This window comes from Archocentrus centrarchus, chromosome 14 (genome assembly GCF_007364275.1).
Source record: "Archocentrus centrarchus isolate MPI-CPG fArcCen1 chromosome 14, fArcCen1, whole genome shotgun sequence".
Lineage (NCBI taxonomy): Eukaryota > Metazoa > Chordata > Actinopteri > Cichliformes > Cichlidae > Archocentrus > Archocentrus centrarchus.
In genome coordinates this window covers 27,789,422-27,817,057 of record NC_044359.1, presented here as the reverse complement: position 1 = coordinate 27,817,057, position 27,636 = coordinate 27,789,422, and the positions used below count along the sequence as shown (strand labels likewise).

The window sequence follows — 27,636 nt, the reverse complement described above, 5'->3', positions numbered from 1 at the left end:
CTTCAAAGGATAGTTGAGGGTTTACAAAAAACATAATGGTAGCAGTCAGATAGTGCTGTGTGGTCTCTTTAGGAATTCAGTGCCACAAGGGGAGATACTTCATCCACATTTTATTTGGCCTCAGTATTGGGCCCTACTTTGTTGCCATTATTCAGATATTTTTAATTGCACATTTAAAAATAAACGCAATAGATGTGTTGGGGATTCAACTATTCACTCCTTAAAAAAAATGTTTTGCTTTTTTGTGGAGTCTTCCTTTAGTTTCTTATTTCACACACACACGCACACACACACACGCACACACACACGTCTGAAGTTTGAATAAGTAGCTGATATTTATCCTATTCATGTTTAATTATGCTTCCCATCAGTGATTTGCTATGAATGTTATTATTAGTGTAAAGACTGAAATTTGAACATTTTATTCTACACAAACTATTATTTGTCTTTATTAAGTCTCTAAAGTGAATGTGAACCTTTTATGCTTTCCTTATGATTTTGTATATACTGTTACAATAGTGAGTGCAGCTCTGCACCAAACACCAGTATAAGATAAACAAGGATTATTTCAAACTTTCTTCCTAAACAACAAGAAAGAAAAAAAGTTTCACAAGTATCATTGTGTTGATTTTGATTACATACTGACAACACAGATGTGAACCTAGTTATATTACAGCCCTTGAAGTTTCTTTAAAGAGGTCATATGATGCAAAATAATAAAAACACTATTCAGTAATGAATGATACACAGACAGGTGGTGCTCATGAGTCTGGTTTATTGTTGATTTTTTCTGTTTCAAAACCTGAAATCAACCTGGATTTTAATAGTTGGATTAACAAAAAAAAAAAAAAAAAAAAATGTACATAAATGTAAAATTTACAGAACAAAAGTTTTAAGAACATAGAAACAGAAGCAAAAACACCGGAGTGTTATTTTCAGAAACTAACCAAGTTTGTTTTAAATTTGGGCCGTAGTTATACGAACTGCTTGAAAGTACCTCCAGATTTGGTGTAAATTCAAGCTACACTGACAAGAATACAAGCGACAACTGAACAAATACTTTTCTGTAATGCCTCGTAAAAGTGACTTTGAAATGGATTAAGTTAAAGAGTGTTTGCTTATTATTTTTCTTACCTAGTGTTGCTTGTTTTGGTTGATTTTTCAGCACATGCACCAACATCACACAGTACAGTTATGTTTTTTTTTTTTTTTTTGTGTCAATTGTAATACACGGTCCACGAAAACGAACAGAGTAAATTTCACAGTTTTTAATTAATTAGTCTTCTTTGGGACATTCATGTTAGCGATGCAGACAAGTTATAACCAGTACTGCAGTTAACCGCCTACAAATACAGCCAATCACAACTAAATGAAACTATTAAAAACAGTAAAAGGACTAAATCTTCAGATTTTGTTTTAAAAAAAAAAAAAACAGAAAAATGGGGGAAATGAGGGAAAATTACTTTTACTCCAGCCTAACTTTGGAATGCTAATCAAACCCAGAGCCAGTAACTTTGCAAGCTCCTTGAAAAGTCAGTTTGCCACAGCTTCACTTCACAACACGATTCTTACACAATAAAAATCAAACAGAACCAAATAATTCAATTGAGTAGCTACTTCCTCAGTCGTTTTACACAGTCTAGATCGATTTAAGTTCATTAGTGGGGACTCCCTCCAGCCTGATGCGTGCCCAAAGGTCATATGATATCACCCATGTCGTCTTCACTTTAATTCCTAGAAAACGGAACACAGAAAACCTGTTTCAAATAGCAAAAGTCTCTAAGAATGTGTTTGAATTGCCCACACACTCACCATAGAGTAAATCATTTGGTATTGCTGTTTGAAATCTCAAATGTAAATTTCATCCACTATACAGTGCACTACAAAAATGTCACATGACACACCAAGAAATGGTGTACAGAGCACCATTTTTGCATATTTGTCACACAAAGCAAATACATCATCATATACAAATTGCCTTTTGTAATTCATTAAGGGGGAAAAAGCTATCCAAACATACCTGGCTCTATGTGAAAAAGTAATTGCCTCCTCCCCCCCGCCGTTGAAGCATGAATTAAATGTGATTAACCGCATTTTTTCGAAAGCTGAGTTCAATTTCACCAACCACACACAGGCCTGATTACTGCCAGACCTGCTGAATCAAGAAATCACTCTGTAACTGACAAAGTGAAGTAGGCTAAAAGAATCTCAAAAAGTAGCACATCGTGCCACAACTCAAGAAGAGCTGAGAAACAGACATCTATCAGTCTCGAAAGGGTTGCAAAGCCATTTTTAAGGCTTTGGGACTCCAGAGAACCACACTGAGAGCCATTATCCACAAACAGAGAAAACTTGGAACAGTGTTGAACTTTCCCTGTAGTGGCCGGCCTACCAAAATTACTTCAAGAGCGCACTGACGACTCATCCAAGAGGTCACAAAGGAACCCAAAACAACATCTAAAGAACTGCAGGCCTCAGTTATTTTAAAAGGTACAGTAACTAATTTTTTGAAGTTATTTAATAGAAAAAAAGAATATTGTACTCATAAATGTACATTGATTAGTGTGTGATTGTACTCCTGCACTGTCATAAACTTAGAATTCATCCATTACAAACACACAGGAGCGTGCCCTGGTTTGCAGAAGCCGCCATGCTTGCCCCGCAATCTTGAATGCAGTGGCTGAGATTGACGTCGCTGTTCTGCCTAATTGTGTTTTATGTATGTGGCTAGAGACTGGCCACATACATAGAGTGGGACAAAACTCCTCCACAGTGATGTGGACAGACTCACTGCCAGTTATCGCAAGGTGGCACAACCAGTTAGAGGGCAATCACTTTTTCCACATAGAGCCAGGCAGGTTTGGAAAGCTTTTTTTCCCCATAACAAATAGCGAGAAAAAAAAATGATGTCTTGGATTCTATTATACCTTCGTAACACTGAACACATTAAAACATTTTCTTTATATTAAAACTTTTTAAAAAAATCTTCAATCTGAAAGCTTCTCAAGAACAGTAATGTCATTGTGTCAAGAGGGTCCCGTTTACCACATAGAGATTTAACAGGTCAAAAATGGTGATACCCAGTGTGATGCAGGTAAATCCTGAACAAGCATCAGTATGTGATAACTTGGGAGTGAGAACAAAGCATTTTTTTAAGTTTATTACTCTGGAAAAGTCTGAAGGCATGCGGATACATATGATAAATATCTATTTAATCTTACCTCTTTTTTTACACTCGTTACCACTGATGGGGATGAACCCGTTGGACTACATTAGAAGGGAAAAAAATAACATTACAAACTCATGTGTGATTTAAAACCCATGTCAGCTGCTCTGTTACAGTCCAACAAACCTGCCAACTTATTGGTGAATCTAATTCCTTTAAATAATATTCTGTAATGGAAAGTTTAATGCTTTAAAAGCAGTGTTAACAGGAGGAACAAAGGCATTAACAGCAGATATCCAAGTCTTGTAAGTTGTGTGCTCCAGCACATCCCAGAAATATTAGATCCGGTTGAGATCTGGGCAATTCAGAGGCCAAATAACACCTTAAACTCTTGACACATTTCTCAAACTATTCTTCCTTCATCATGCTCAAAGAGATAGCTGCCATCAGGTAATACTGCCAAGGAAGGGTGTATGTTGTCTCCAACAATTTTTTGGAAGGTGTAAAACCATAAAGCATCAGATCAGGATCCAAGGCTGCCCAGCAGAACATGACCAATAGCGTCACATTTTCTCCACTGGTTTGTACTCTTCCTGTAGTTAATCAGGTAAACAACCAGCACCACTCATCCACCTTATATAGAAAACATTATCCAATTTCTTCCAGTGCACCACAGTCTAGCTGTGATGCTCAGGTGCTTTCAGCATTTTGTGCTAAAGTATTTTTTGTGGGATCAGAGAGCCAGCACCAGAAAGCCTTGGGTACCCACTGTCCTCCGGCTCGTTCAGTGGTTGTCCTTCCTTGGACCATTTTTGATAGGTACTAACCACTGCGTACCAGTAACACTCCAAAAGATGTCCTGACAAACCCAAGACATCTTCAAAAACTGTTCACTTGCTGCTTAACAAATCCCACACCCTGACAGGTGCAATTGTAAGACCTTCACCTGGCTTTGATGTTGTGGCTGATTTTGGACATATTTATGTGAACAGAACATCATTATCGAGGAGATTAGAATAAAGAACAATAAAGAGATAAACTTTCTTCCACAAATGGCATTTGGACATTGTTAATTTATAGCCTCTACAGTTGCAGTTGCAGGGTGGACAGCGAGGACCTTAACTTGCAAATCATCAAAGCGTGTACGTGCTTTTCTCCACATCACAAAGGCAAAGGGAGCAGCCTTACATGAGCCAAATGGAGAGCTCAAACATAAGAACAGGGTTGCCATCTTTGCTACGTGTGAGTCTCTCTCTCTCTCTCTCTAAAAAACACTAAGGGACAGATTTACTAAGTTGGGGGTGGGAAATAAATAAATAACATAAAATCAGCAAGATGCCTCAACTGGAAAAAAGGACTTGAAAATTCATGATGCCAGATGACACGCATCAATTAGTTAAACTGCAGGAATGTCTTAAAGACATAAATTCCGGGATGACCTCTAATTTCCTGCTTCTAAATTCAGATACAACTGAAGTTCTTGTGCTCTGCCCCATCTTAGAAACATGGTGTCAAACCAGAGACTTACTCTGGATGGCATTACTTTGGCCTCCAGTAATACTGTGAGGAATCTTGGAGTCATTTTTAACCAGGATATGTCCTTCAATGCACATATGAAACAAATATGTAGGACCACTTTTTTGAATTTGCGCAATATTTCTAGAATTAGAAACATCCTTTCTCAGACTGATGCTGAAAAGCTAATTCATGCATTTATTACTTCTAGGCTTGACTATTGTAATTCATTATTATCAGGCTGTCCTAAAAGCTCCCTGAAAAGCCTTCAGCTGATTCAAAATGAGAGCCGATTTCTCCCATATTGACTTCTCTTCATTGGCTCCCTGTTAAATCCACCTACAAGGTCTTGAATAATCAGGCTCCATCTTATCTTAAAGACCTCATAGTACCATATCACCCCAACAGAGCACTTCGCTCTCAGACTGCTGGCTTACTTGTGGTTCCTAGGATACTTAAGAGTAGAATGGGAGGCAGAGCCTTCAGCTTTCAGGCCCCTCTTCTGTGGAACCAGCTCCCAGCTTGGATTCGGGAGACAGACATCCTTTACTATAGGGGGAGGGGCACCTAAAATCAACTGTCGTGTTAAAAGAATTCATGTGGAGTATTTACATACCTGCCAACTTGCCTGGAGGCATTTTCAAAAAACTTTGTTTTAGATGCAACACTAGAAGAAAAAAACAAAACAAAAAAAAAAACCTCAGACATGTTGATACTGTACAAAGAAAATATGATGCATTTAAGATGTGAAATCATCAGTGTCAGTTAGCAAATTGAGCAAATGATGAATGTCAGATAATCACTCCTTTTAATCCTGCTTCTACCACCTACAGAGGGAAAGATGGCAGTGTTTTTACGCTTTTTATCAGAGTTTAAAAAAACATATTAAAAGTACTGATTCTGGGGCGCCTGGGTGGCTTAGTGGTGAAGCCGGCGACCACATACACACGCCGCGTTGCGGTGCGGGTGGCGCGGGTTTGCGTCCCGGCCCGGCGCCGATTTGCCCGCGTGTCTTCCCCTGTATCTTTCCCCCATTTCCTGTCTCTCTCCACTGTCACAAAAAGCCGCTGTGGCCAAAAATGAAAAAAAAAAAGTACTGATTCTAGTTAATTTAATAACCACAACACAACACAAACTTCATTAAGACTCCTAAAGTTAACTCAGTCAGCTGTGTAGACCAATGGTGTTAAAAAGACATCATGAGTACACCAGCATCAGTATCTGTAGTGCTGACGGGCGGGATCTGTGGTTTCACTGTGTTTATACCAAACTGTGGCCCATCTATCAGCACTTGTGCCATAATAACAACTCTTCTTTAGTAGTTAAGTGTGTCTCTTGTGTGCTGCTGAGTTATTGGAATATTTATGTCAACTGCATTTTATGCTTTTTTTTTTTTTTTTTTTTTTTATATAAACTGCACATCGTGTAGATGAATTAATAGATATATCTGCTCCGAACCTACCAAAAACAATGGTACCAGAGACTTTTGGATGTCTGAAGAGTACTTACTAGGATGTAGGTGTGCCTTCACTGCCTGCTGCACTTGGGGGCTTTTGTGGAGCGGGGCATCTGGAAGGTGGCTCAGGAGGCCTAACAGGGGGTCTACAAATCGAATGTTTCTCTGTGGACCTTGTTCTGGTCAGACCATCAGAATCTCCTGAAGAAAAAAAAAATACAGTGCTCAATGTTCATGTACAATGCTCAACTGAATATACAGCCACATAGTAAAGGATGATTTTATAACTTAACTTTCATAATGGGTGCATAATTACATGCCTTATGGTTTACCTATACATGTCAATAACATGCACCTGAAAAAATGCATATAATGACATATCTGATACTGATAACAACCTTCAGGGACCATGCTTGGCCATTTGTCCAGACAGAGATCTTGAGTTTATGTGATATGTAGAGGCCGGGGTATCTGGGGAGGGCCCGTGTGGGTGCAGAGAGAGAGCATGCAGGTTCTGCACCAGTGGGACTGTATCTAGGGCTCAAACCAGGAACCTTCTTGGAGTGAGGAGGCATTGCTAACTATTGCACCACGGTGACACATCATTACAATAAATGAAAATCCATCTAATGATGATATGTTGATAGCTAAAATTGATACTCCACTCATCTTCATTTCTGGGCAGTTAACTCATCAACAAGGGCTTAACATCTGCAGCCATCCATTACAGTGACTGTCGTGTTTCATCAGCTCTAAATGCTTGCGTAACACTGATGCTGCTGTACTCTTTAATTTATTATTTAATTATACGCTGCTGTAACCTTTGAAGTAAACAAGCTCAAACCAAGTTTCATGTTTGTCACAAAGAGCTAAAAAGCAGTGAAGCCATTTTTAGATTAAGTTCCTCAGAGTTAATTTATGAAGTAAAGTTAGAGCCATTGTACAAGCTGCAACACATAAAGTTATATAAAAGAACAAACCAGGATGATTGCTGCTATTTAATGCAACAGTAAGATCATAATTCATAAAATAGTAAGTCAATAGGAAAGATGAATGATTTTTGATTACTACAAGTAGCCACATGAATTGACTGATAATGTATAATTTTTCCAGACTCGTGTACCTGCATGTTGGCCAAAAGAAACTACAAATTTGCTTTTCATACTCTTCTACGCTGTATCCCTTTGTCCTCTGAGAGGCCCTTTCTCATTGAAGATGAACAAGTATGAGATAAGGAATTTTCCATTACATTAAAAAAAAAGAAGAAATAGGTCTTCATACCTTCTTTAATGGCTGCACCCTTTGAAGGTATTTTTTTGCCCTGAAAGGATGACACCCTGCTCACATAGATTCCAGGCACCCCATTCGCTGATAAAGAAGCATCAGAGTCTGACTGCCTGGAAACTGGTCTGGGTATTAATGCCTGTCTCTTTGTCCGTTGTATGGGAGTGGGGCTGATTGGGGTTTCCCCATCCATGGTGGAAGTGTCGCTCTGGCCATCTGTTACAAAGAAACAACAATAACAGTTTGGCAACTTTAAATTAAAAATGTGTTTAATGGAAATATTTTAATCTATGATTTTAACCTGTAAACTATCATGGTAAGGTACAAGTTAAACCTTAAAGCAACTACTGGTACCACACTTCACAGCACAGAAATTGCTTACTCAATCTCTGGATTAACCATAAAGAGTTTGGTTATATGGCTACATGATGCATACAGTGGAAACACAGCAAGCTGGATGTGCCCAAAATTTCTCTGCTGCAGTCTATGAGGAGAGTCAGAGTAACTTAACAAGAGGTTCAATAAGGCAGAAAATTAAGTGATTTAGTCTGAGGCACTGACAAAAAAGATTAGCATGAGATCAAATTATAGATACGTTTATTTGTACTCGAAATTAATTTAAAAAAAGAAGCACCAAATAATTTTCTGACAACATTTGAGGATGAGAGAGATAGAAAATTATAATGGAAGAAAAATTGAATAGAATTTAATTTGACAAACAAACTCCGAGTTTTGAAGTATGCAATAATTGCTTTGATTGACACACACACTACAATAAATCCCATTTAGAAAATGTCAAGAAAAGACCCTGCAGGTACGCTGAGGTACAAGCCTTTCTAAAAATAAATAAATATATTTAAAAACAAACATTTAAAAAAGAAATATCTACAGTACGTTCAAAGACAGCACGGGATAATGATGAGGATGATGGCGGCAATCAGGCCAAGAGAGGCTGATAATTACTCTCAGTGTGCTGGTAATGCTCGTGACTGAGCGCTTGATAAACACGAGCTGGTCGCTTGGAGATTGTGATCGGTTGCCGTTTTCTTGGGTTAATTCGTGGGGGAGGGACAGGTGGGGCCGAGCTGTCCTCTGGCATATGACTGAAGATCTGCAACCACATTTGAAACAGAAAATAAATTATCACAGTAACACTTTACTTGCTAATTTTTCGGCTACACAGAGTCTTAGTTGAAAGAATTCAAATCTTTACATAATAAAGAGCAGAAAAAGAAATTGGAACTTTTTTTAAGAATGACATTAACAAAAGAACAAAGAACAAAAAAAAAAACAAAAAAAAAAACACAGCACTAATACCGAAGTACAGGCTTGAGGACTAAACCTGTGGCAAACAAAAGCTGCTTCACAAAGTCACAGTGCAAAGCACAGATGTACAGCAAGCAGCAGGACAGTCAGATCACCTGGCTCAGTCCTAAGGATTTCTTTGGTTAAGTCATATAAATCCTGAACTATAAAACACACCAATTTGCTGTTTTACTGGCAGTTATGTACAGGAAACTCCACAGTCTTCAGCAGCCTTGCCAAGAAAAGAAAAGAAAAAAAAAAAAAAGAGTTTGGACAGCAATCCTCAGCTGTGTTTTTGTACTCGAAAACAAAAGAGACAACATGTTGATTAGTCGGCTTTAAAAGGTGCTGGTAGGTGGATTTTATTACCTTTGGACAGAGCCACGCTTTCTGCTTCCTGTCTTTTTCCACACTTTATGTTAAGCAAAACACCACCAGTAACAACTTAACACACACATGAATATATGGCACTCTGCACTTCAGTTGTACCTTTTTACAGTGCTCTATCAGAATCTCAACCACAATATTTTGGAACTTGATATCCAGCATGGCCGCCACCGTTTCCTCCTTTGCTCTCATGAGCGTGGGTCCAAAGATGACCGCCATGTTTGAGGGAGTCATCAGGTTTTCATCGTTGTGGCTGCACACGCTGTCAACAAATGGCAGGCTGGGTTGAATAAAAAGTAACTCAAAACAGGCAGTGATGCATGATCTGAGCTCCTTTAAAAAAAGCGAGGGAGCACTCCGGAAGTGGCGTCCGCGCCGGCTCGTACTTACTTCACCAAGTGCTTGATGAGCATCTCCAGCATTTCCCGATTCTTCTCTGGCAGCTTGTAGGTAAGTGAATGGATTTCACTTAGTCGACAGTCCAGATTATCTGACTCTGTCACACAAACAAGAAGTTATAGAATAATTATAGAATTGCATTTTCTTTTATGTCATTTCAATGGAAGTATAATCAAAACTAAAGCTCTGTGTTAAGCACAACCAAAAAGGGGGACAGGTTCTTGAAACAGCATGGAGCAGTTCACAGCCTCTCTGCCCTGTCATGAAGAGTCCCCCCCCCACCCCATTTCCTATAATGAAAAGCATTTCCAGGAAACTGAGGCCACCGGCTGTCTTAATGCAACATCCTGACAGAATGAGGCTGATGCTATTAAATTCATGGTCCTCTCGGTTTTTACAGTATTGTTGTGTGACAGATAAAAACAACAGGAGACTCGGATTTCCTTTAGTGTCCAGAGTGATACAGTGTTGCCTGACAAGGCAGTGACCCTGCAGTCTGCACAGTATTGATGCCTGGAGGCTTCTTTTACACTTCAATCTCCTTTTTCATGCCTCATATAAAGCCTTTTTGTATTCTTTTGGGGGTGTTTTGCAGATCATAAATTAACCATGTTAAAGTAGACAAACATTCACAGGAAAAAAAAAAAATAACAATTACAGCTCAAACTACACAATAAGCAAAAGCACTGTAACTCTTTAACCTTCCTATCGCCAGGCACAGCTAAACATTCCTTCAAGTCGATGAAGTTGCAGACCTTCACAATTTCAGAAGAATTGTTAATATATGTAAGGCAATCCACTGGTAAGTCTAGATCCAAGAGAAGATTTTAGAGAGGAGGCACACATCAGAACATAACCTCCAAGATCTTAGCAATGGATCACTTCCAAAACATGTCTTACTTGCAGCGCACACGAGGTCTCTGTGCAGACTGTAGGTCATTAGAGGTTCAGACAAACTCCTGTGGATAAATAAGGGCACACAAGTAAATACAAGTGCAATTTAACTGACCACATTAAGCACAAGAAAGCCAAAAAGCAGCATTTACTCAATATACAGTTACACTAGAAAGTAATGAGAGGGAGATAGAAAGAGAGCATCTTCTGTCAAGTCCACATTTGTTACTGTGGTAATAAAAATGTGTTTCAGCTTTGGAGGTCCGCATTTGTAAATGTTATACAATCAAGCAGATTGCTGGAAAATGTCTAAATCCTTCAGGCTTTTACAACCCTACAAGGACGTATTTTGCAAAAGTGTAAAAAAGTCAGACCCAGGACCAATCTAAAGGACATTGAAGTAATTATTACACTATGACATAATTTAGTGCACACACACACACACCTGAGATAAAACTTCAAAGCACTTGTGACGGTTTTAACATCCCAGTCGCTGTCGTGGAGATCTACGTCTCCTGGGTTTGCAGGATCTGTGAAAGAGCAAGAAGACTGGTACTCCTTTAATTAAAGACACCAGCTAGCCGTGACATGTGCGAGCCACATTATATAAGAGAGGAGAACCGTGAGGACATCCAGTGAGAAAAAAAAAAAAAAAAAGAACACTAGTATTCCTCCACAGTCGTGTTTACAGACACATCTCCACGCAAAGCTGGCTCTACAACAGCTAAATAGCAGGAGCAGAGGGGTTTACTAAAAGCAAGATTAAAGTGTTAGTAAGGTATGGCGAGCTCAAAGTCAGAGTTTTCAGTATCACGAAGGTGGCTCTCTTTTTTACCTGGTTAGTTACTATAGCAACTATATCCTGGACACCTAACCTGGTCCATTTGGTTCGTAATGCAGAAAATGTATCAGTGTTTTCATGCCTGATGCTAATGTGCTGCCAAGTCTATTTTACACTGCTCGAATTGCAACTAAAAGAACATAGACTCAGAAAATGAATCAGTCACAGCAGATGGCCACACCTCCCTGAGCCTGGTTCTGTCGGCAGGCTCTAAACCCATAAAGTTAATTTCACTTTGATCTGGCCAAAAACTAAAGTGATTTCCACATCCCTGTCATTAGGCTGTGGGAATGCGTGCGACCTGAATGCAGTGAGCTTTAAGTGGATAAAGTATGAACTGCTCCGTTTCCTGCAGGAAAAGAGTCAAACAGTGTGAGCACACACGGAGCCTGAAGCAGAAAGCCTGCGTTAACAGAGAAGTTCACACCACCACTGTGAAACCCGACCCATATGTTGAACTTGTTTCTCAGCACACCCCTATCTAACCGGAACCATTCTACCCTGTTTTGGCAAAACACGATGCTATAAGAGAGACGCAGCTTCTGGGTCTGAGAAAATTTGCCAAAGTGTCTTAAACTGATGTGGTTGCCACCTGCAAGACATGTCATAAAAGATGGATGTAGTTAGCGGTGTCCTGCTGTGAAGCCTTGAACTGAGCATTTTTGTTGTCGTCACCTCGCCGTTTTGAAATCGAGTGAGCGAGCGAATTGAGTGAGGGGTGAAGCCTCTGACTCGTGATTGGCGAGTCATTAGCCACTGAGCACATCCTGGTTTATCCTCCTTTATCCTCCTCCTCTTAAAAAAAAAAAAAAAAAGACCATAATTTATAAAATGAACTTCACATTATATCCCGTATGGCCTGTTTTCCCACAGACCTCTATAGCAGGGGTATTCAACTCCTGGCCTCAAGGGCCGGTGTCCTGCAGGTTTTAGATGTGTCCCTGATCCAACACACCTTAATCAAATGGCTGAATTACCCTTTCAGTATACGGTTAAGTTCTCCAGAGTCCTGCTAATGACTTCTATATTTGACTCAGGTATGCTGAAGCAGAGACACATCTAAAACCTGCAGGACACCGGCCCTCGAGGCCTGGAGTTGAATACCCCGCTCTATAGAACCTTAAGTGTTTTTGTTACCACAAAGGTCGCCACCTGTCGGCCAGCCAAAAAAAGGCATGAGCGTTTAAAGTACTTCAGTATTGGTTTAACTTTTCAGACCCGGAAGCTACATCCATCTTTTATATACAGTATATGGTTCCATAAACACATCGTAGTAGTTCCCTTCCTCTGTGACTTCAGAAAATTTTCTTTATGAGTTTATGGTTTCAAGTCTTACTGATTAAAACCTGAAATTCATTTTGTAAATAACAGTCTATTTAAGTGTCTCTAGGGTTCAGTCAGTTCCACTCCATATGTGATGCTGTTATAAATAAAACGAACATGGTAAAAAGCGCTCAGCTACAGGTTTCCGTGGCTATGTCCATCTTTTGTCCACAGTCTGTTTGCCATTATAAAAATATTGCTTATAGTCACTTTAAGGCCAAACCTTCCAGAAAAGGAGGACAGTGAGTCAGCAACCAGCTGATGTTTTCCTGTCATGCCTACATCTAAGCTTGCAGAGCCGGTTTTGCTGTGCAGCTTGTGTTAATGAGTCTGACAGAGTGAAACAATGTGAAAGGACCAATGTAGCAAATGTTCACGGGCTTACCAAAGAAGGTATTTAGGAGCTTCTGCACTTGGATGTTACTGCCAACCGTTCTGTACACTCCCTCTTGTGCAACTCCTAAAGAGAAGACCGGGGGAGGAGGGGGGGGGGGGGGGGGGGGGGGTTAACAAAAAAAGCAGTGTCATCTGGACAAATACAAAACAGTGGAAAATGCCCACATGCTTCCCTTAGAGCCAGTGTGAATTAAAGATACAGACAATCTCTCTTTCATTACTGTACTTAGTTTAAAACAGTGCTAAGCTTCATTCCAGTTAGATGAATCAGGATACTGGAGAAACATATTGTGACTGCAGGTTTTAATCAGTAGGGTGTGAGTTTTAACACTCAATGAGCATGAAGGGAAGATGCGAAGATGAGGCAAAAAAAAAAGAGTCTGAATTTAATAGGCCCTCACATAATAAGTAAGGGAGAGCAATGTGATGATTAAAAACCTTTATCAAACGAGTCGTCTGGAATACAGTCTTTTTCACACTGTAAAGGAGGACATTTCTCTCTGAGAGCAGCCTGCACGCGTACCATCAATGTGTTACATATGACTCAACTACGCCCCCCTAAGGGTAAGTAGGAAAACGAACAAAAGCAGAAACAGCTGGACTGTTTCAGAACGGTTTACCTTTTGTTTCAATGTAGTTGATGCACTTTCGCACAAACTTGAATCCGGTTTCATTCAGTTCCACTGCAGAAGCAAAAATAAATAAATAATGTAACATTTCACTGAAAACCACAATTTTCCAGCACATCACTGCTAAATGGATGTGTTCAGTGGCATGAGATGTAAAGCAGGACTTAATACATAAAAAAATATCACAGCTTCAGACACTGAGGATACTGATGAGTGACTTACTTTCAGCTTGCTTGTGAATTGGTGAATGATAAATCTGAAATAAAAAAAGATGTTAAAAAAAAAAAGTGAAGATTGTGGTGCATGTGAAAAAAATCCAACACAGTGGGGTTAATGAATACATCTCTTAAAATGAGGGGGGAAGTACTTGATGGGCACAGTGATGGATTTCAGGGGAGTTGATAAGAATTTTAACAGGACTTGTTTCTGGTTTGAGTACATTTAAAGTGCATAAAAACAGAAACAAAGAAAAAAAAAAAAAAAAGATATTTCATCTTGGAGCACTTTGGCTCCAGGATTGTCACTGCAGAGTGACTGTGGGATGTGATGGGTTTTTGCCAGACTCTCCCCCTAAAATAGTTCACTGCCGTCCCCTCTGATGGCCCTCGGAGGTCAGGGAGACCAGCAGAGAGACAGTAGAGTCTTGTTCACAGACGCTCATGCAGGGCGAGTGTTTGTTGTCACAGACAGCTGAGGTGTGAAATATCTCAGTCACACCTAGAGTTTATCCCAGGTTTATTCTAAGTTGAGCTTCACTGCTTACATAATGTCCTTCTCTAGCATTGGGTTTTCATTCATATCCAAGCTTTTTCCTTCAACATTCAGATGACTGCTTTAATTTCACTGGCTAGCAAGAAACTCGACAAGATCTCCAGGCGCTTAGGAAACTTTGGAGGAGTGCATTTTTTCCCTCTCCCAAAGTGAGAGCTGGGTCAGAGGTATGTTTGCAGCCTTTTTGTTTAACTGTCAGAAAGACGGGAAAAAGCTACCAACCCGAATTGCAGGAATGTCAGTGGAGCGGTGGCATGGAGAAAAACCCACTGGGGCTGATCTTAATCACGTTCATTAAACACTTGAAGCAACATGGATAACACTCTGCTGGAGCTCCCATCGAGTTTTTAAAAAAATTTCATGAAAAGCAAATAAAAGGAGGGCTTCAAGGGATTTTCAAGTGTCATATTATATTGTGGCACGTGGGCTCGATCATGTCATCTTCTTTGGTAACTCCAAGAGGTGATAGATTTGAACTCACAGTTGCTTTACTATTTTAACCACATGCCCGCTGAAGCTGCAACTAATCCTCTTTTTTAATTTAATCCATCCGCTTTTAATTAACTTAGTTTCTGACATTAACATTTGATAAAACATCTTATCATAAGACGTTTTGTCAAAAGTCACTGTAAGAAAATTGTGAAAAATGATCATCAGAATTGGCAAAAGGCAAAAATGAAATCAAGTTGTCATGTGTGAAACAGCCAAATATTCAGGTAAGCAACACATATGACAAAAAGCTCCTGCGAACTGTGACATTTAAAGAAGCTTGAGTATGTTTTTTTTTTTTTTGGTTTATTGATTACAAAAAAAAAAAACCTGACAGTTTAGTTTCTACTTATAAAGATAAACTAATGAGTCAGCTGACTAACAGTTCCAGCTGTGAAAGCTGATCAAAGTAAAGAAGTGTGTGAAGAGGATGATGAAGAACACAGCAGATTACCACGACAATACGAGAACATCAGCATGTAGTAAGACACAAGTGTAGAGGAGGTACAGAAAGCTCTACACTCACTGCTCACTTTATTAGGTACATATTTCTAGTACCAGGTTGGACTCCCTTTTACCTTGAGAACTGCATTAATCCTTTGATTCAACAAGACACTGAAAAGCTCCATACTGATACCATGATAGCATCAACTCAGACACAGTCTGCATGTCCCAAGCCGGGAATAAAATCTTGGAGGAGAATAGTTGCTGCAGATTTGTTGACTGCACATTCAATTCAATTAAATTCAATTTTATTTTATTTATATAGCGCCAAATCACAACAAACAGTCGCCTCAAGGCGCTTTGTATTGTGGGTAAAGACCCTACAATAATACAGAGAAAACCCAACAGTCAAAACGACCCCCTATGAGCAGCACTTGGCGACAGTGGGAAGGAAAAACTCCCTTTTAACAGGAAGAAACCTCCAGCAGAACCAGGCTCAGGGAGGGGCAGTCATCTGCCGCGACGGGTTGGGCTTAGGGGAGAGAAAAGACATGCTGTGGAAGAGAGCCAAAGATTAATATCAATTAATGATTAAATGCAGAGTGGAGTATAAACAAAGTAAATAAGGTGAATGAGAAACAGTGCATTATGTGAACCCCCCAGCAGACTAGGCCTATAGCAGCATAACTAAGGGATGGTTCAGGGTCACCTGATCCAGCCCTAACTATAAGCTTTATCATAAAGGAAAGTTTTAAGCCTAATCTTAAAAATAGAGAGGGTGTCTGTCTCCCGAATCCAAGCTGGAAGCTGGTTCCACAGAAGAGGGGCCTGAAAGCTGAAGGCTCTGCCTCCCATTCTACTCTTAAGTATCCTAGGAACCACAAGTAAGCCAGCAGTCTGAGAGCGAAGTGCTCTATTGGGGTGATATGGTACTATGAGGTCTTTGAGATAAGATGGTGCCTGATTATTCAAGACCTTGTATGTGAGGAGAAGAATTTTAAATTCTATTCTAGATTTAATAGGGAGCCAATGAAGAGAAGCCAATATGGGAGAAATCTGCTCTCTCTTTCTAGTCCCTGTCAGTACTCTAGCTGCAGCATTTTGGATCAGCTGAAGGCTTTTCAGGGAGCTTTTAGGACAGCCTGATAATAATGAATTACAATAGTCCACCCTAGAAGTAATAAATGCATGAATTAGCTTTTCAGCATCACTCTGAGAAAGGATGTTTCTAATTTTAGAAATATTGCGCAAATGCAAAAAAGCGGTCCTACATATTTGTTTAATATGTGCATTGAAGGACATATCCTGGTCAAAAATGACTCCAAGATTTCTTCTGTGATAAGAATCTCCTGTTCCACCACATCTCAAAGATGCTCTACTGGGTTGAGATCTGCTGACTGTGGAGGCCATTTGAGTACAGAGAACTCATTATCATGTTCAAGAAACCAGTCTGAGATGGTCTGAGCTTTGTGACACAGCACATTATCCTGCTGGAAGCAGCAATTAGAAGATGGGTACACTGTGGTTTATTCAGTTTAGTTTATTATACACAGCAAGAGGCTTTCACATAAAGAAAGCAAGAACAAAGGCAAAATCCCATGAAAGTGAAGGAATGTTTAAGTCCATGGTCACGGTGAGTGGTACATGGTTGTCATAAAGAGACAGACATGGTCAGCAACAATATTCAGGTAGTCTGTGGTGTTTAAAAGATCCTCAGATGGTACTAGGGGCACTGCGGCCCCACACCATTACACCAGCAATCCCAGTTAGATCAGCAGTTTCTGAAATATTCAACCAACACACAGCCATGCTCAGTCACTCAAATCATCTTTCGTTCCCATTCTGTTGCTTGGTTTGAACTTTAGCAGGTCATCTCAACCATGTCTTCATGCCTGAATGGATGGAGTTGCTGCTATATGATTGCCCAATCAGATCTGAATTAATGAGTAGCTGAACAAGTGACCAGTGAGCGTGTCTGTGAAAACAAAACGATTGCACACTGCACTGTGTGGGCCGCATAAAGTGAACAAAGCAGTGCTGCACCTGAGACGATGTCGTGTATTCAAAAAAAGTCTGCAGCGCACTGGAACTTCAGAATACCGGCTCATATTGGGCAGAAAAGTTCTTGTGTTGAGCAACTTCCATAATATACAGAAGTAAAGGGGGAAAGAAGGCACTAAAAAGTGTGCTTTGTTATTTTCACATCCCCTAGCAATAACTGTTCATTTGTTTTGTCGACAACTCACGCACTAAACCATGCAGGCAAGAGATGTGACATGAGAAATGCAGAGAGGGCAATACCGAAAGCAAAATAACGATTGCATATGCAACCATAAAGGGGAATTAACACTGTTTGAAATTTCGCTAGTAAAGGCACTTTTGTCATCTCGGAACGCCTGAAGGCAGATGGTTGAGCAACGAGTTGGCAATTTTTTTGTTTTTTTAAAAAGGGAGGGCTCCATTAACACTTAGATATGATTTTAAGAACCAAAAAGAAAAAAAAAATCTGCACAAATTCAGCAAGAGGCTATTAACTAACCAGGTGCCACCATTTAGCCGCACACGAATATGTGTGTGTGTTAATGTGCCAGACAAGCTTCACAGAATATCTCCCACATTTGTAATAGAAAAGTTATAATGAGCTACCCAATGCCTTTTTCCCTGCACTGCTTAACAAATGTCAAATTTGAGCACCCATGCAAGTGAGACTGAAAGAAAGAAAAAAACTGTTATGAAAGCTCTGATGTTTTTTTTTTTTCCACATAAATCATTTAAAATGACAGTTGATATCATTTCTGTCTGATTTTATGAAGATAAAACATTTTTTTTATTGTGTGTGTGATCCAAATCCAAACATGCAATTAACATCAGGTGATACAGATTTCGATACCATCTAAGTAGATTTAATTTCACACACACACACACACACACACACACACACACACACACACACACACACACACACACACAGAGTTGAAACAGTACACAGTTACTCTGCATGAAGATCTTTTTGGCTGTGAAGCAGTTTTCACAGAATGAGAGTGGAATAATCTGAAATGAAACGAGAAACAAACTCACAGGCTCTTTTCCATCCATGGCCTCCATCCACAACTTCCTGTCTCCCTCCGAAAGAGCCTGGAAAGTGACTGGTGTGTTTCTATGGAAACAGTAACAAATGACATTAAAGAGGCAAAAGGTTGCAATTTAATCCTTCAGTTAAAAGGATGCACTGTCACAACAGCCAACCACTGCAAACAACTTTTTCTCTTTTAAAACACTCTTACACATCATACACATTTTTCTAGCAATGCAGGAGAGACAAAGTATCTTTAAAGTAACTGATTAAATTGCATGTGGCTGCGATGGGGACAAATTGAGACAAATAAGACGAGCATAAAGAAATGATGAAAACCCACTGCTGCAATCTGTCCTCTGCAGAAGCGACTGAATCTGCTGCCAGAATTTACAGCTTGTAGGCTCCTGAATCAATTGTTAACCAAAACAACTGTGCAACGAGTTTAAAAGCTTGTTCTGCCAGTTATGCTAATCAAGTAACCAAAAACCTCTTCCAAAAATTCTAAATTCATTTTAATGATCGTTATTCAACACAAGGTTGTGCGAGGCAACGATGCCCGATGCCCTTTATAAGACATAAATGCATCAATACAAAAGGATCAGCAGTATATTAAAAAATAATAATAATAATAATAATATTCACTTATAAATAAATATAATTTCTTTCATACTTTCACAGCTGAATGAATAAAGCTGACATTTAATTTCTGGCAGAGAAGACTGATTTTATCATTTTTTCCAATTCCTTTTAAAGCTCTTGTAGGTCAGTAATTGGTATTCAGGTTAGCGGTAATAAAGTCTCACTGACCACTCACAGTACTTTTAAACTACGAGCCACATTTACCCAATGACACTGCATTTTATTTTACTGCTGGCGTTCATAATGGACTATAATTTCATGCATAATATGAATTTTTAAACACTGCTAACCCAGGTGCACAGACAAATCACCCATTCTGGCTTTTCGTGGGCTGTTACTGCGCAAAATTACTTAAAAACTAGGAGCACTGTGTAGTTACTCATGGGTCTAATTATATGATGCAAAGATTAATATAAGACAGCAGTTAATGATCTACAACTAACTTCATCGAATAGGTTAAACATCATGGCACATTTGCGTCTGTGCTTTGACTGCAGGCGGGGGGGGGGGTGTAATTTAGGCAAACAGCTGTTTTTCTGATGACAGAATAATTTGTGGCAGAAAGTTTGGAAAAATAAGTCCAAATGCAGTTTGTTTCAAAGATCCACGCTGCTGTAGAAGCATTAACATAAGTGAGCCATATGCTGACTTTTTAATTTAAAAAAAAAAACAGACGCAACAGAAATCTGTATTACATCAGACAAACATGCAACAGGCACGCTGTTTTGGCAAATATTTGATTTGTGCTGACAGAGCCTAAGAAGAGATGATTTATTGTCTTGGTTGTGTCGTTTTATTTGACTGTGAAACCAGAATCTTAACAAAATGCCACAATTTTGATCAGATTGCCTACCACTAGTTTATTCTGTGCACAGAACATTTTAACTATCACACACACACACACACACACACACACACACACACACAGACTTGCCCACTGACACCAGAGCACACTAGAGGAATTGGCTCAAACCTTTGACCTCTAACTCCTGAAACACATCCACCCTTAAGAAAGCTAATCAAACAGCAGTCTGCATCGTACCAAACAAATGAGCAGGTGCAAAACTGGCAGCATATGGGAGACCTGTAAGAGTCTTCACCATTCATTCACTTCCTCTAAGGTCAAAAGGTCAGAGCTGGGTGACAACCCCGCCAGCATTTCAAGCACATTCGTGCAGGCTTTTCCTTGCCTGAACTCACAGCATCAGCTTCTACGTTAGACAGCACTGCCACCTTGAGTTGTTCAAACAGCCGACTCATTATGTTCAGTTAAATTGGTTGCTCGACATTCAGGGTAATGCATAAGCCAAGCTGCTTTTAAACCTTTTAAAAGCACACAAATATTTCCACAGATTTCAAGAAACAGACCTGTTGTGTGACAGAGGTGCCCATGGCTTCTGAGGCTATTAAAATGCATTTTGCTCTGAATGGCCTGCTTATATAAATATGAGCCTCCCCTGAAAGTTTGCCATCTGTCTCCACTGCCAGCCCTTAGCTTAGGGATTGTTTGGGCTACACTCCATCTAGCCTTCACACCATGTCCTTGTAAACCACCTGTTCACCTCGCCGCGTGAATCTGTTTATCCCATAAGGCTTTTGTCTCATAGTTTCTCAATTTGTTTGCACTAACCTCTCAATGGTTTCCACGTCGAAGCAGAAGCGCTTATCGATAGATTCCGTCTTCCGGCGGATGCAGGATTTCAGTGTGAGCTGCATCGGTCCCTTTGGGAGAGGACAGCGAGTTGGAAAGTAATCAGTAAACATGATAAAGATGACGGATATGAGAGAAAGTAGTCTAAGGAAATTGAGTTTGTTTGTCTGTAGGTATCGCCACCTGTTTAGTTGTAGGCTTCTGTTCACAAGGTACCATGACCAGCACTCTCCCCTCTTTCTGATATTTACAATAATATTTGACCCACGTCACACCCAGAGCCCCTGGGGGAATAGAAAACAGGATGTTTTTAAAAGAGAGAATTCAAACAAGCTGAGAAAAGCAACTAGCTTCTGCATAGATGCGCCACAGCACGCTCACACTTCTCCTGGCAGTACAAATAACCCTCCATTGGAAAATTGTGCATTTTATAGATCTGGGATGGCTCTTTCATTCTGTTCATCAGCTCCCCCAACTCCTCACAAGTGCTCTCATAGTGGTTTCTTGTCTGCAGGCAAAACCAGAAAGCACTTTAAAAATGTAGCCACTTTAAGAACATTACATTTCTCTAATGGCATTGCCAGTAACATCGCTTACATTCTGTAAGCTGAGCTGCAGTTCCTGCTTATAAGGCATGAAGTCCTGAGTCATCTCCACTGTCAGGTTGTTGAGAGTTAATATGCTGTGAAGAAATGCTAGCACCTGTCCAACCAGGGCATGAGTGAAATGCTTAAACAACAAGAGTCAAAGCAAACAATGTATGAATGACAGCAGGATTTTCTTGGTGTCAAAAACTGCACTCACTGGTTCCACCACATCGAACTTCTTCCTGTCCTGCACCTGGTGGATCTGGTACACATACTCCACTGATGATTCATAGAAGTTTGCACGCTCTTTTTCTAGGAGTTCATCAGCCTGTTGGAAATTGAATAAAATCAAATTTAGGAAAAAAAAAAAAAACTCTCCGCGCTACATTTCACTACACAAATGATGCAAAGTACTTGTACTTCAACTGACCTCTTGAAGCTGAGTCTCTTTCTTCTTGGCAGAAAGATTCAAGTGTTTGTCTAATTGGGAGTAATATTTTTCACTCTCTTTCTCAAACTTCTTTCTCTTTTCCTGCAGGACAGATTGTGAAGATAATGGCATTATTTCTCTTATTTGAGACCAAGAAACACTCCACCACTTTTGACAATTACATTCACAGTTCTTGAATAAGGTCTAAAAGGCAAATTATGTAATAGAGCCAACGTTTTCCAACTCACTCGACTGATTTGCGTGTTTTCTTGTTTGGGAGTTAACACATTGCCATTAAGAGTGCTTACGTTCTGCAAGCTGAGCTGCAGTTCAGCTTTATTCATTGCATTTGTGCAGAGCTGATGCCAAAATATCTTCAATCTGCAGGGATCAGCTATCTGTTAGGAGCTGAGGAGTGTGATTCCACTATAGCTGGACCCTCCGGTCCCTTTCTTGAAGATGGGAACCACCGCCCCAGTCTCCCAGTCCACAGGGACCAACACAGGTGTCCATGTGATGTTGCAGAGGCATCTCAACCAAAACAGCCCTACAACATCCAGAGCCTTCAGGAACTCAGGGTGAACGTCATCCACCCCAGGGGCCCTGCCACCAAGGAGGTATCCGACTACCTCACTGACCTCACCCCCAGTGACGGGCGAGGTTCCCGGACTCGGCAGATCTGATGACACAATTACAAAAATTGATGCTCGACCTGCAAACTAGGATGTTCTAATGCCATGTGCATTTATTTATGGACATCCTCATGTTTGAACATGGTGTTTGTTATGGACGAACTGTGGTTGGCACAGAAGTCCAATAATAGAAAACACCACTCGGGTTCAGATCAGGCAGCCTGTTCCTTCCAATCACACCCCTCCAGGACTCACTGTTGTTGCCCACATGAGCTTGTCTCCCAGTAGGATGATGGAGTTACTGGATGGAGAAACCTCATGCACCCACTGATACCATGAAGGCAGGATACTCTGAACTGTCTGTCAATGAGAGTCAGGACCAGTTCTCTGGCTCAAAGGTGCAGGGAAGCGACCTTCTCGCCCACCGTTAAAAAGCCCAACGTACAGGCAGCAAGGTGAGAGGATACAAGGATACCCACCCTAGCTCACCACCTCTCACCGAGGACAACTGCAGACAGGACCAGACGAAGTGAGAAGAAAAAAGGCCTCTGTCATTTCAGATAGTTTAAATCTGAGTGAGCTGAGGATGCCAAAAAGTTAGAATAAAAATATTAAAGCCGCCATCTAAAAATGATAAACAATGTAAAAATAACAAAATAAACATAACAGAATGGGTTAATTACAGTAGTAATAAACAAAAGTTAAAAATCATGACGCTCAAAAAATGTAACTTGTCCAACAATCACTGAGGTAGCAAGCTAAAAGTGGTCAAAAATGCTGAAAGCATCGGGTTTCTCATAAGTTCTTGAGACATGACTAAAGGACCAGACAACAAAAAAGGAAGTGTGATGAACTAAAATCTGAGTTAGTATAGTTTTGCATTTTCTTATTAGCTCTTATTTCATTTTGACTTTTTGTTTTGAATTCAGTTTAGGTTCAGTTACACATCATAGTGGAGGAATTCTGACCCACTCTTCTTCACAACATTGTTTCAGTTCATTGAGGTTTGTAGTCATTCGTTCGTGTACTCAGCCACTGCAGCACCTTGATCCTTTGTCCTGTTTTACGATACAAACTGGGCCAAGGTTTAGCTGATGGCCTCACATTTGACTCCAGAATACTTTGATACACAAAGAGGTTCATAGTCGAGTCAGTAACTGTAAAGTGCCCAGGTGCTGTGGCTGCAAAACAAGCCCAAACAAAAAACAGACAGTGGTGTTTGCACTGATATGCTGTGTTTGATTTTCGGCAAACGCGGCGCTGCACATCATGATCAAACATCTCCACTTATTCTAATTGTGCTGTCATAAACTTTAACATTTAACATGCTCCCAACATGCAGACAAGCAAACCTCCAAAATCTCTGCTTTTATACAGGTGGACACACTTCCTGATGATCAATTAATCAAGTACATTTGATCAGCAGCATCCAGCTGCTTCTTACTCTCTCCATTCCTGTGGCAGCAGTGAGAATGGGCTTAGTTTTCACAGGACTGTACAGAAATAAGATCATTTTACACAAGTTTGACTGTTAATCTGTCTGTATACCTTTATACCTGATTGCATACCTGATTTTATTAAGCAGTACATTATTATGTTAAACAGCTCACACTCAACATTCATGTGAATGGGTGTGTCCAAATTTTTGACTGGTGCTGTATATTTTCAGTCACCCAGGACCTGCGTGTTTCACTAAATCTTAATATAGAAGCAAGATTTACATGAAGCAGCTGCTGAATGAGCATACTGAAATATCATTTTGAATAGTCACAATATAAAGTCCTAACTGTCCTAACCTTTAGAGCTGTTTTCAGCTACAGACTACACTCTGTTTTACACATGCAGTATTCTGTCTTAAAGGAAGAAGAGAGGCTGTTATTACTGTGCTTAAAAATAGCTTGTATCTGATAAACAAACTTGGAGAAGTACTTTGTAACATCCTGTTTGGTCCATGTGGGAAGGACATGGAGGTTATATGTTCTTTAATGCCCTGACTGCCCAGTCAGAGAAACACACCCTGAAGCTACTGAAGCAGATCGAGCGCTTCGCAGGATTGAGGCGTGATGTCACAGAGCAGGGGCAAATCACACAACCCAGCAACTCACTTTTGTTACTCCTATTTGATCCTTTCTGAACTTCTCCAAGGGCTTGATGAGTAGATCTGATGCATTCTGAACCTGGACAGGAAAAAAAACAGGGAGCAATTCAAATGCACGTTTGCGACATGTAGTTCACACTGCTAAACACACTGTGTTTGTAGATTCACTCTCTAACTCGATGTAAAGACTTTCATCTTAAATTTGAGTTTTCAAAAGCATTTTTCATAACAGTTCACAGCACATGCTGCAAGTACAATTAACAAGATGACCTCCAGTTTTGAAATTAGATCTTGATCTGGAAAATCCACTCCAGCGGCAACTACTTCTCTTTTTGTTATAAGTTGATTGATGAAGTGAAAGGTCAGTGAATCTGCTGCTTCTACTCGGAGCAGCGTAAAGTGTGTGAACCAAAAGCAGCTCAAGCAACAAAAACTGCATCAAAATTTGTATCAACATGTGGCCAAAATACTTAAAAACGAGAACAAGAAAGTCAGGAGGGGAAGTGATACCAAAATAATTACCAGCTTCTTGAAGCCACACCTTTACACAACTGTAAAGTCTGTCTGTGTGACAAAACCAACACATACAGCTGGCATCATAATAATAATAAAAGAAAATGAGTTTGTTAGCTTCCTTACAACACAGTGTGTTTAGTGGTTTCCTTCCAAGTTGTCTAATCTCTAAGCGCAGAGCAAATTCATGTGGTTTCTAATATCCAGTGAATGCACCAACAGCATGCAGAGTGAGCATGGAGGAAGCTGATAAACCCACCAGCATCATCCTGTCATGCTCCACTTCCTGCAGAAGTCCAGCAAACTCCTGGAATGACTGAGCTGGGGAGGAAAGCACCAAAGAGGAAGAGTTTGCATGTGGTAATATACACTCACAGAGTCAGACAGCACATTTGGAGAGCACCATGATCATACTTGCTCCAACTTTTACAAAGCACACTAACATTCGTTGTATGATTTATACTGTTAAGGTTTCCAGCTATTTCTATCCATGTTTGTCATCGAACTCTGAGGCCGAGTTTAGTAGAACACACAAAGCATTTTGTTTCCCCAATTCCTCACATTCAAGTTCTGAGGAATTACCAGCCAGCTGCCAAAAGCGCCGCTTTCCACTGAGGTCAAGTGGGGAAACGCTGTTAACTCCAATGTGAAATACTTTAACTTTGCAATAATTTTTAATGTTTCTGTCTGCACATTTACTCTGACTGCTTAAAACCTCAAGCATAACCTGAGAAATGTTCGTGAGTTTAACAGTAAATAATAAAGTGTGACTTTAGCAGCGCGCCTGGATCACTCTCACCGATGTTAATCTCATCGTCCGTCAGCGAGTCGCCGATGAAGTCGAACTGGAACACACTGAGAGTATGGGAAAACTTCTGCACTGCCAAAGAGTAGCCTGAGAAAGAAAAAAGAAACATGAAGCATCATCTGTAATTAGCGACAACATACATTTCTTTCCTTTTAAATTCAGTCCAACTCCCAAGAAACAGTCCGGGATTGTCAGAAGTGTGCATTTCATTTTTCCCCTGTTAGGAAACCGTAAAGTATGAAAGACATCCTTGGCAGGATCCAGCAGTGGCGCAGCAGCCAGTATGTGGTCAATGAAATACATTATCCCCATCAAGCCTGGCTTTTATTATCAAAACAAAACAGGGCCTGTCAGATCACTGCTGTCGAGTATTTAGCCCAGGGAACTTGGCTAGCTGTATCTAGCCTCATATTCTAAATCATTCTTTTTTGCAGTGGAACAATTGGTTAATGTTCTTTCCATCAGCCAACTGTGCTTTTTTCTTTTCTCCCTCTTTTGCTTTTAGCTGTAAAGATCGAAAAAGCATTAAAGTGCATTCGGGTGAGCAGATTTGGGGGTGGGGGTGGGGGGGCAAGAACTCGTGACCTCTTATTATCTGGATCACTATAGGACCCTCTCGGCTCTCCAGTATTACTACAGAACCTACAATGACAGTTTCTGTTGTCGAGGTGGACAGCTTGCAATTCAGGATTTCCACAGCAGACGCTTGGTGAGTCAAACAAAACAAATAGTGTTCCCCTCGTGGGTGCCACGCTGACCCAAATCCACGCATCTACAGTACTGCGTCTGCGTGGTGTCCCCTGGCTGCGACTAATACCATCAGTGGGAACGATCCCACCTACACATGAGCAGAGAGAGAGACTCGAGAAGCAACACATGGACTGATGTAAGCCCTCCCAAAAAGGAGACAGCTGTTTTGGGAAACAACGGCGCTGGTCATCCCGCACATCTGCAACAGCTCGGCTGTCTCTCAATTCAAAGCTTGCTTTTTTTGAGCTTCGCCCAGGAGAGCACTAGCACCTCCCTGAATGCGCCTCTCCCACATAAACACACACTTATCCCGGAGGCCTTCGGGAAAAAAAAAAAAAACAGGAGGGGGGCACTGATGCTGATTCTCTGACATCAAGGTTTTACATTCACATGCAAAGCGCAAAAAAAAAAAAAAAAAGTATGAAACAATATAGATAAGCATGCTCACCCTTGATTGCGGTGATCACACTGTTCCCGTCTTTAATCACTTCTTTGAGAAATTTGTTCGTCCTCTCCAGCTCCAGTTCATAGCACTTGAGAGTCTCTCTGAAATCGGGACTGTCCAGATAGCACTCGCTAAACTCCAGAGGAGGATGCCCCATCTTGTGCACCGCTTAGTTCTCACACAATAGAAACACTGAGTCCGCTTTAAAGACGCGCTGCCTACGCTCGTCCGTGCCTCACACCGCTCATTTCTGCTCAGTTGAGGCGACTCCACACGCTCCGCTCAGAGGACCGCAAACCATAGTGTCCGGGGGAGCCTGCGGCGGCGGCTGGTTAAAGATAAAGTGATCCAAACAGCGGATAGCCACAGTCTACCCTCAGTTCCCTCTTTTAAACCTCCGGCGCGCTGTTTACGCTTCAATTTAATTGTATCCTGGTCCTCTTTACCATTTTTCCTCCTTTACAGTGTCGTAATTAGAAGAGCGGCGATAATCCCTTTGAGCGCGTCCCATTCCAAAATAATTCCCACTTAAATGACACCTCACTGTTTTACTTAAACTCAGGTTTGAAACAAGCTTTCAGACACTAAAGTTAAACCGCGCTTTTAACAACCACCAAATATGGGTTAGTCGGTATGTTCGTCTAAAATAGATATTATAAACATATCTCAATACCACATCCTTACTAAAAGCATATAACAAAGCGTAAT

At 40.5% G+C, this 27,636-nt stretch overlaps 1 protein-coding gene across 2 annotated transcripts; it reads right to left on the bottom strand.

The window, feature by feature from the left end:
* Positions 1-1,197: 1,197 nt before the first annotated feature.
* On the bottom strand, positions 1,198-27,636 carry ophn1 (oligophrenin 1). 2 transcript variants are annotated; one of them, XM_030746487.1, is made up of 24 exons: positions 26,932-27,636; positions 25,725-25,820; positions 25,185-25,246; positions 24,420-24,491; positions 21,683-21,784; positions 21,470-21,580; positions 21,263-21,367; positions 21,047-21,173; positions 20,849-20,949; positions 20,645-20,736; positions 18,378-18,456; positions 13,818-13,851; positions 13,587-13,649; positions 12,956-13,030; positions 10,852-10,936; positions 10,413-10,471; positions 9,504-9,609; positions 9,216-9,375; positions 8,385-8,532; positions 7,419-7,637; positions 6,191-6,338; positions 5,298-5,348; positions 3,222-3,267; positions 1,198-1,734 (listed from the first exon to the last, which is right to left on the bottom strand). In XM_030746487.1, exons 1-24 carry the CDS (start codon positions 27,083-27,085, stop codon positions 1,723-1,725), a joined length of 2,307 nt encoding a protein of 768 aa, XP_030602347.1. In that variant the 5' UTR covers positions 27,086-27,636; the 3' UTR covers positions 1,198-1,722. The 2 variants fall into 2 exon arrangements, with proteins under 2 accessions (XP_030602347.1, XP_030602348.1); XM_030746488.1 differs by lacking the exon at positions 3,222-3,267 and having other exon boundaries at positions 26,932-27,085.

Bases quoted from the DNA above. Each gene is read 5' to 3' on its own strand.
- ophn1 (XM_030746487.1), bottom strand. From the start codon at position 27,085: ATGGGGCATCCTCCTCTGGAGTTTAGCGAGTGCTATCTGGACAGTCCC. The intron at 21,174-21,262 runs GTAAGCGATGTT...TTTTGCCTGCAG, and splicing joins TGCAGCTCAGCTTACAGAAT to ACAAGAAACCACTATGAGAG. The intron at 18,457-20,644 runs GTTAGTGCAAAC...CTGTTTCCATAG, and splicing joins GACGTGGAAACCATTGAGAG to AAACACACCAGTCACTTTCC.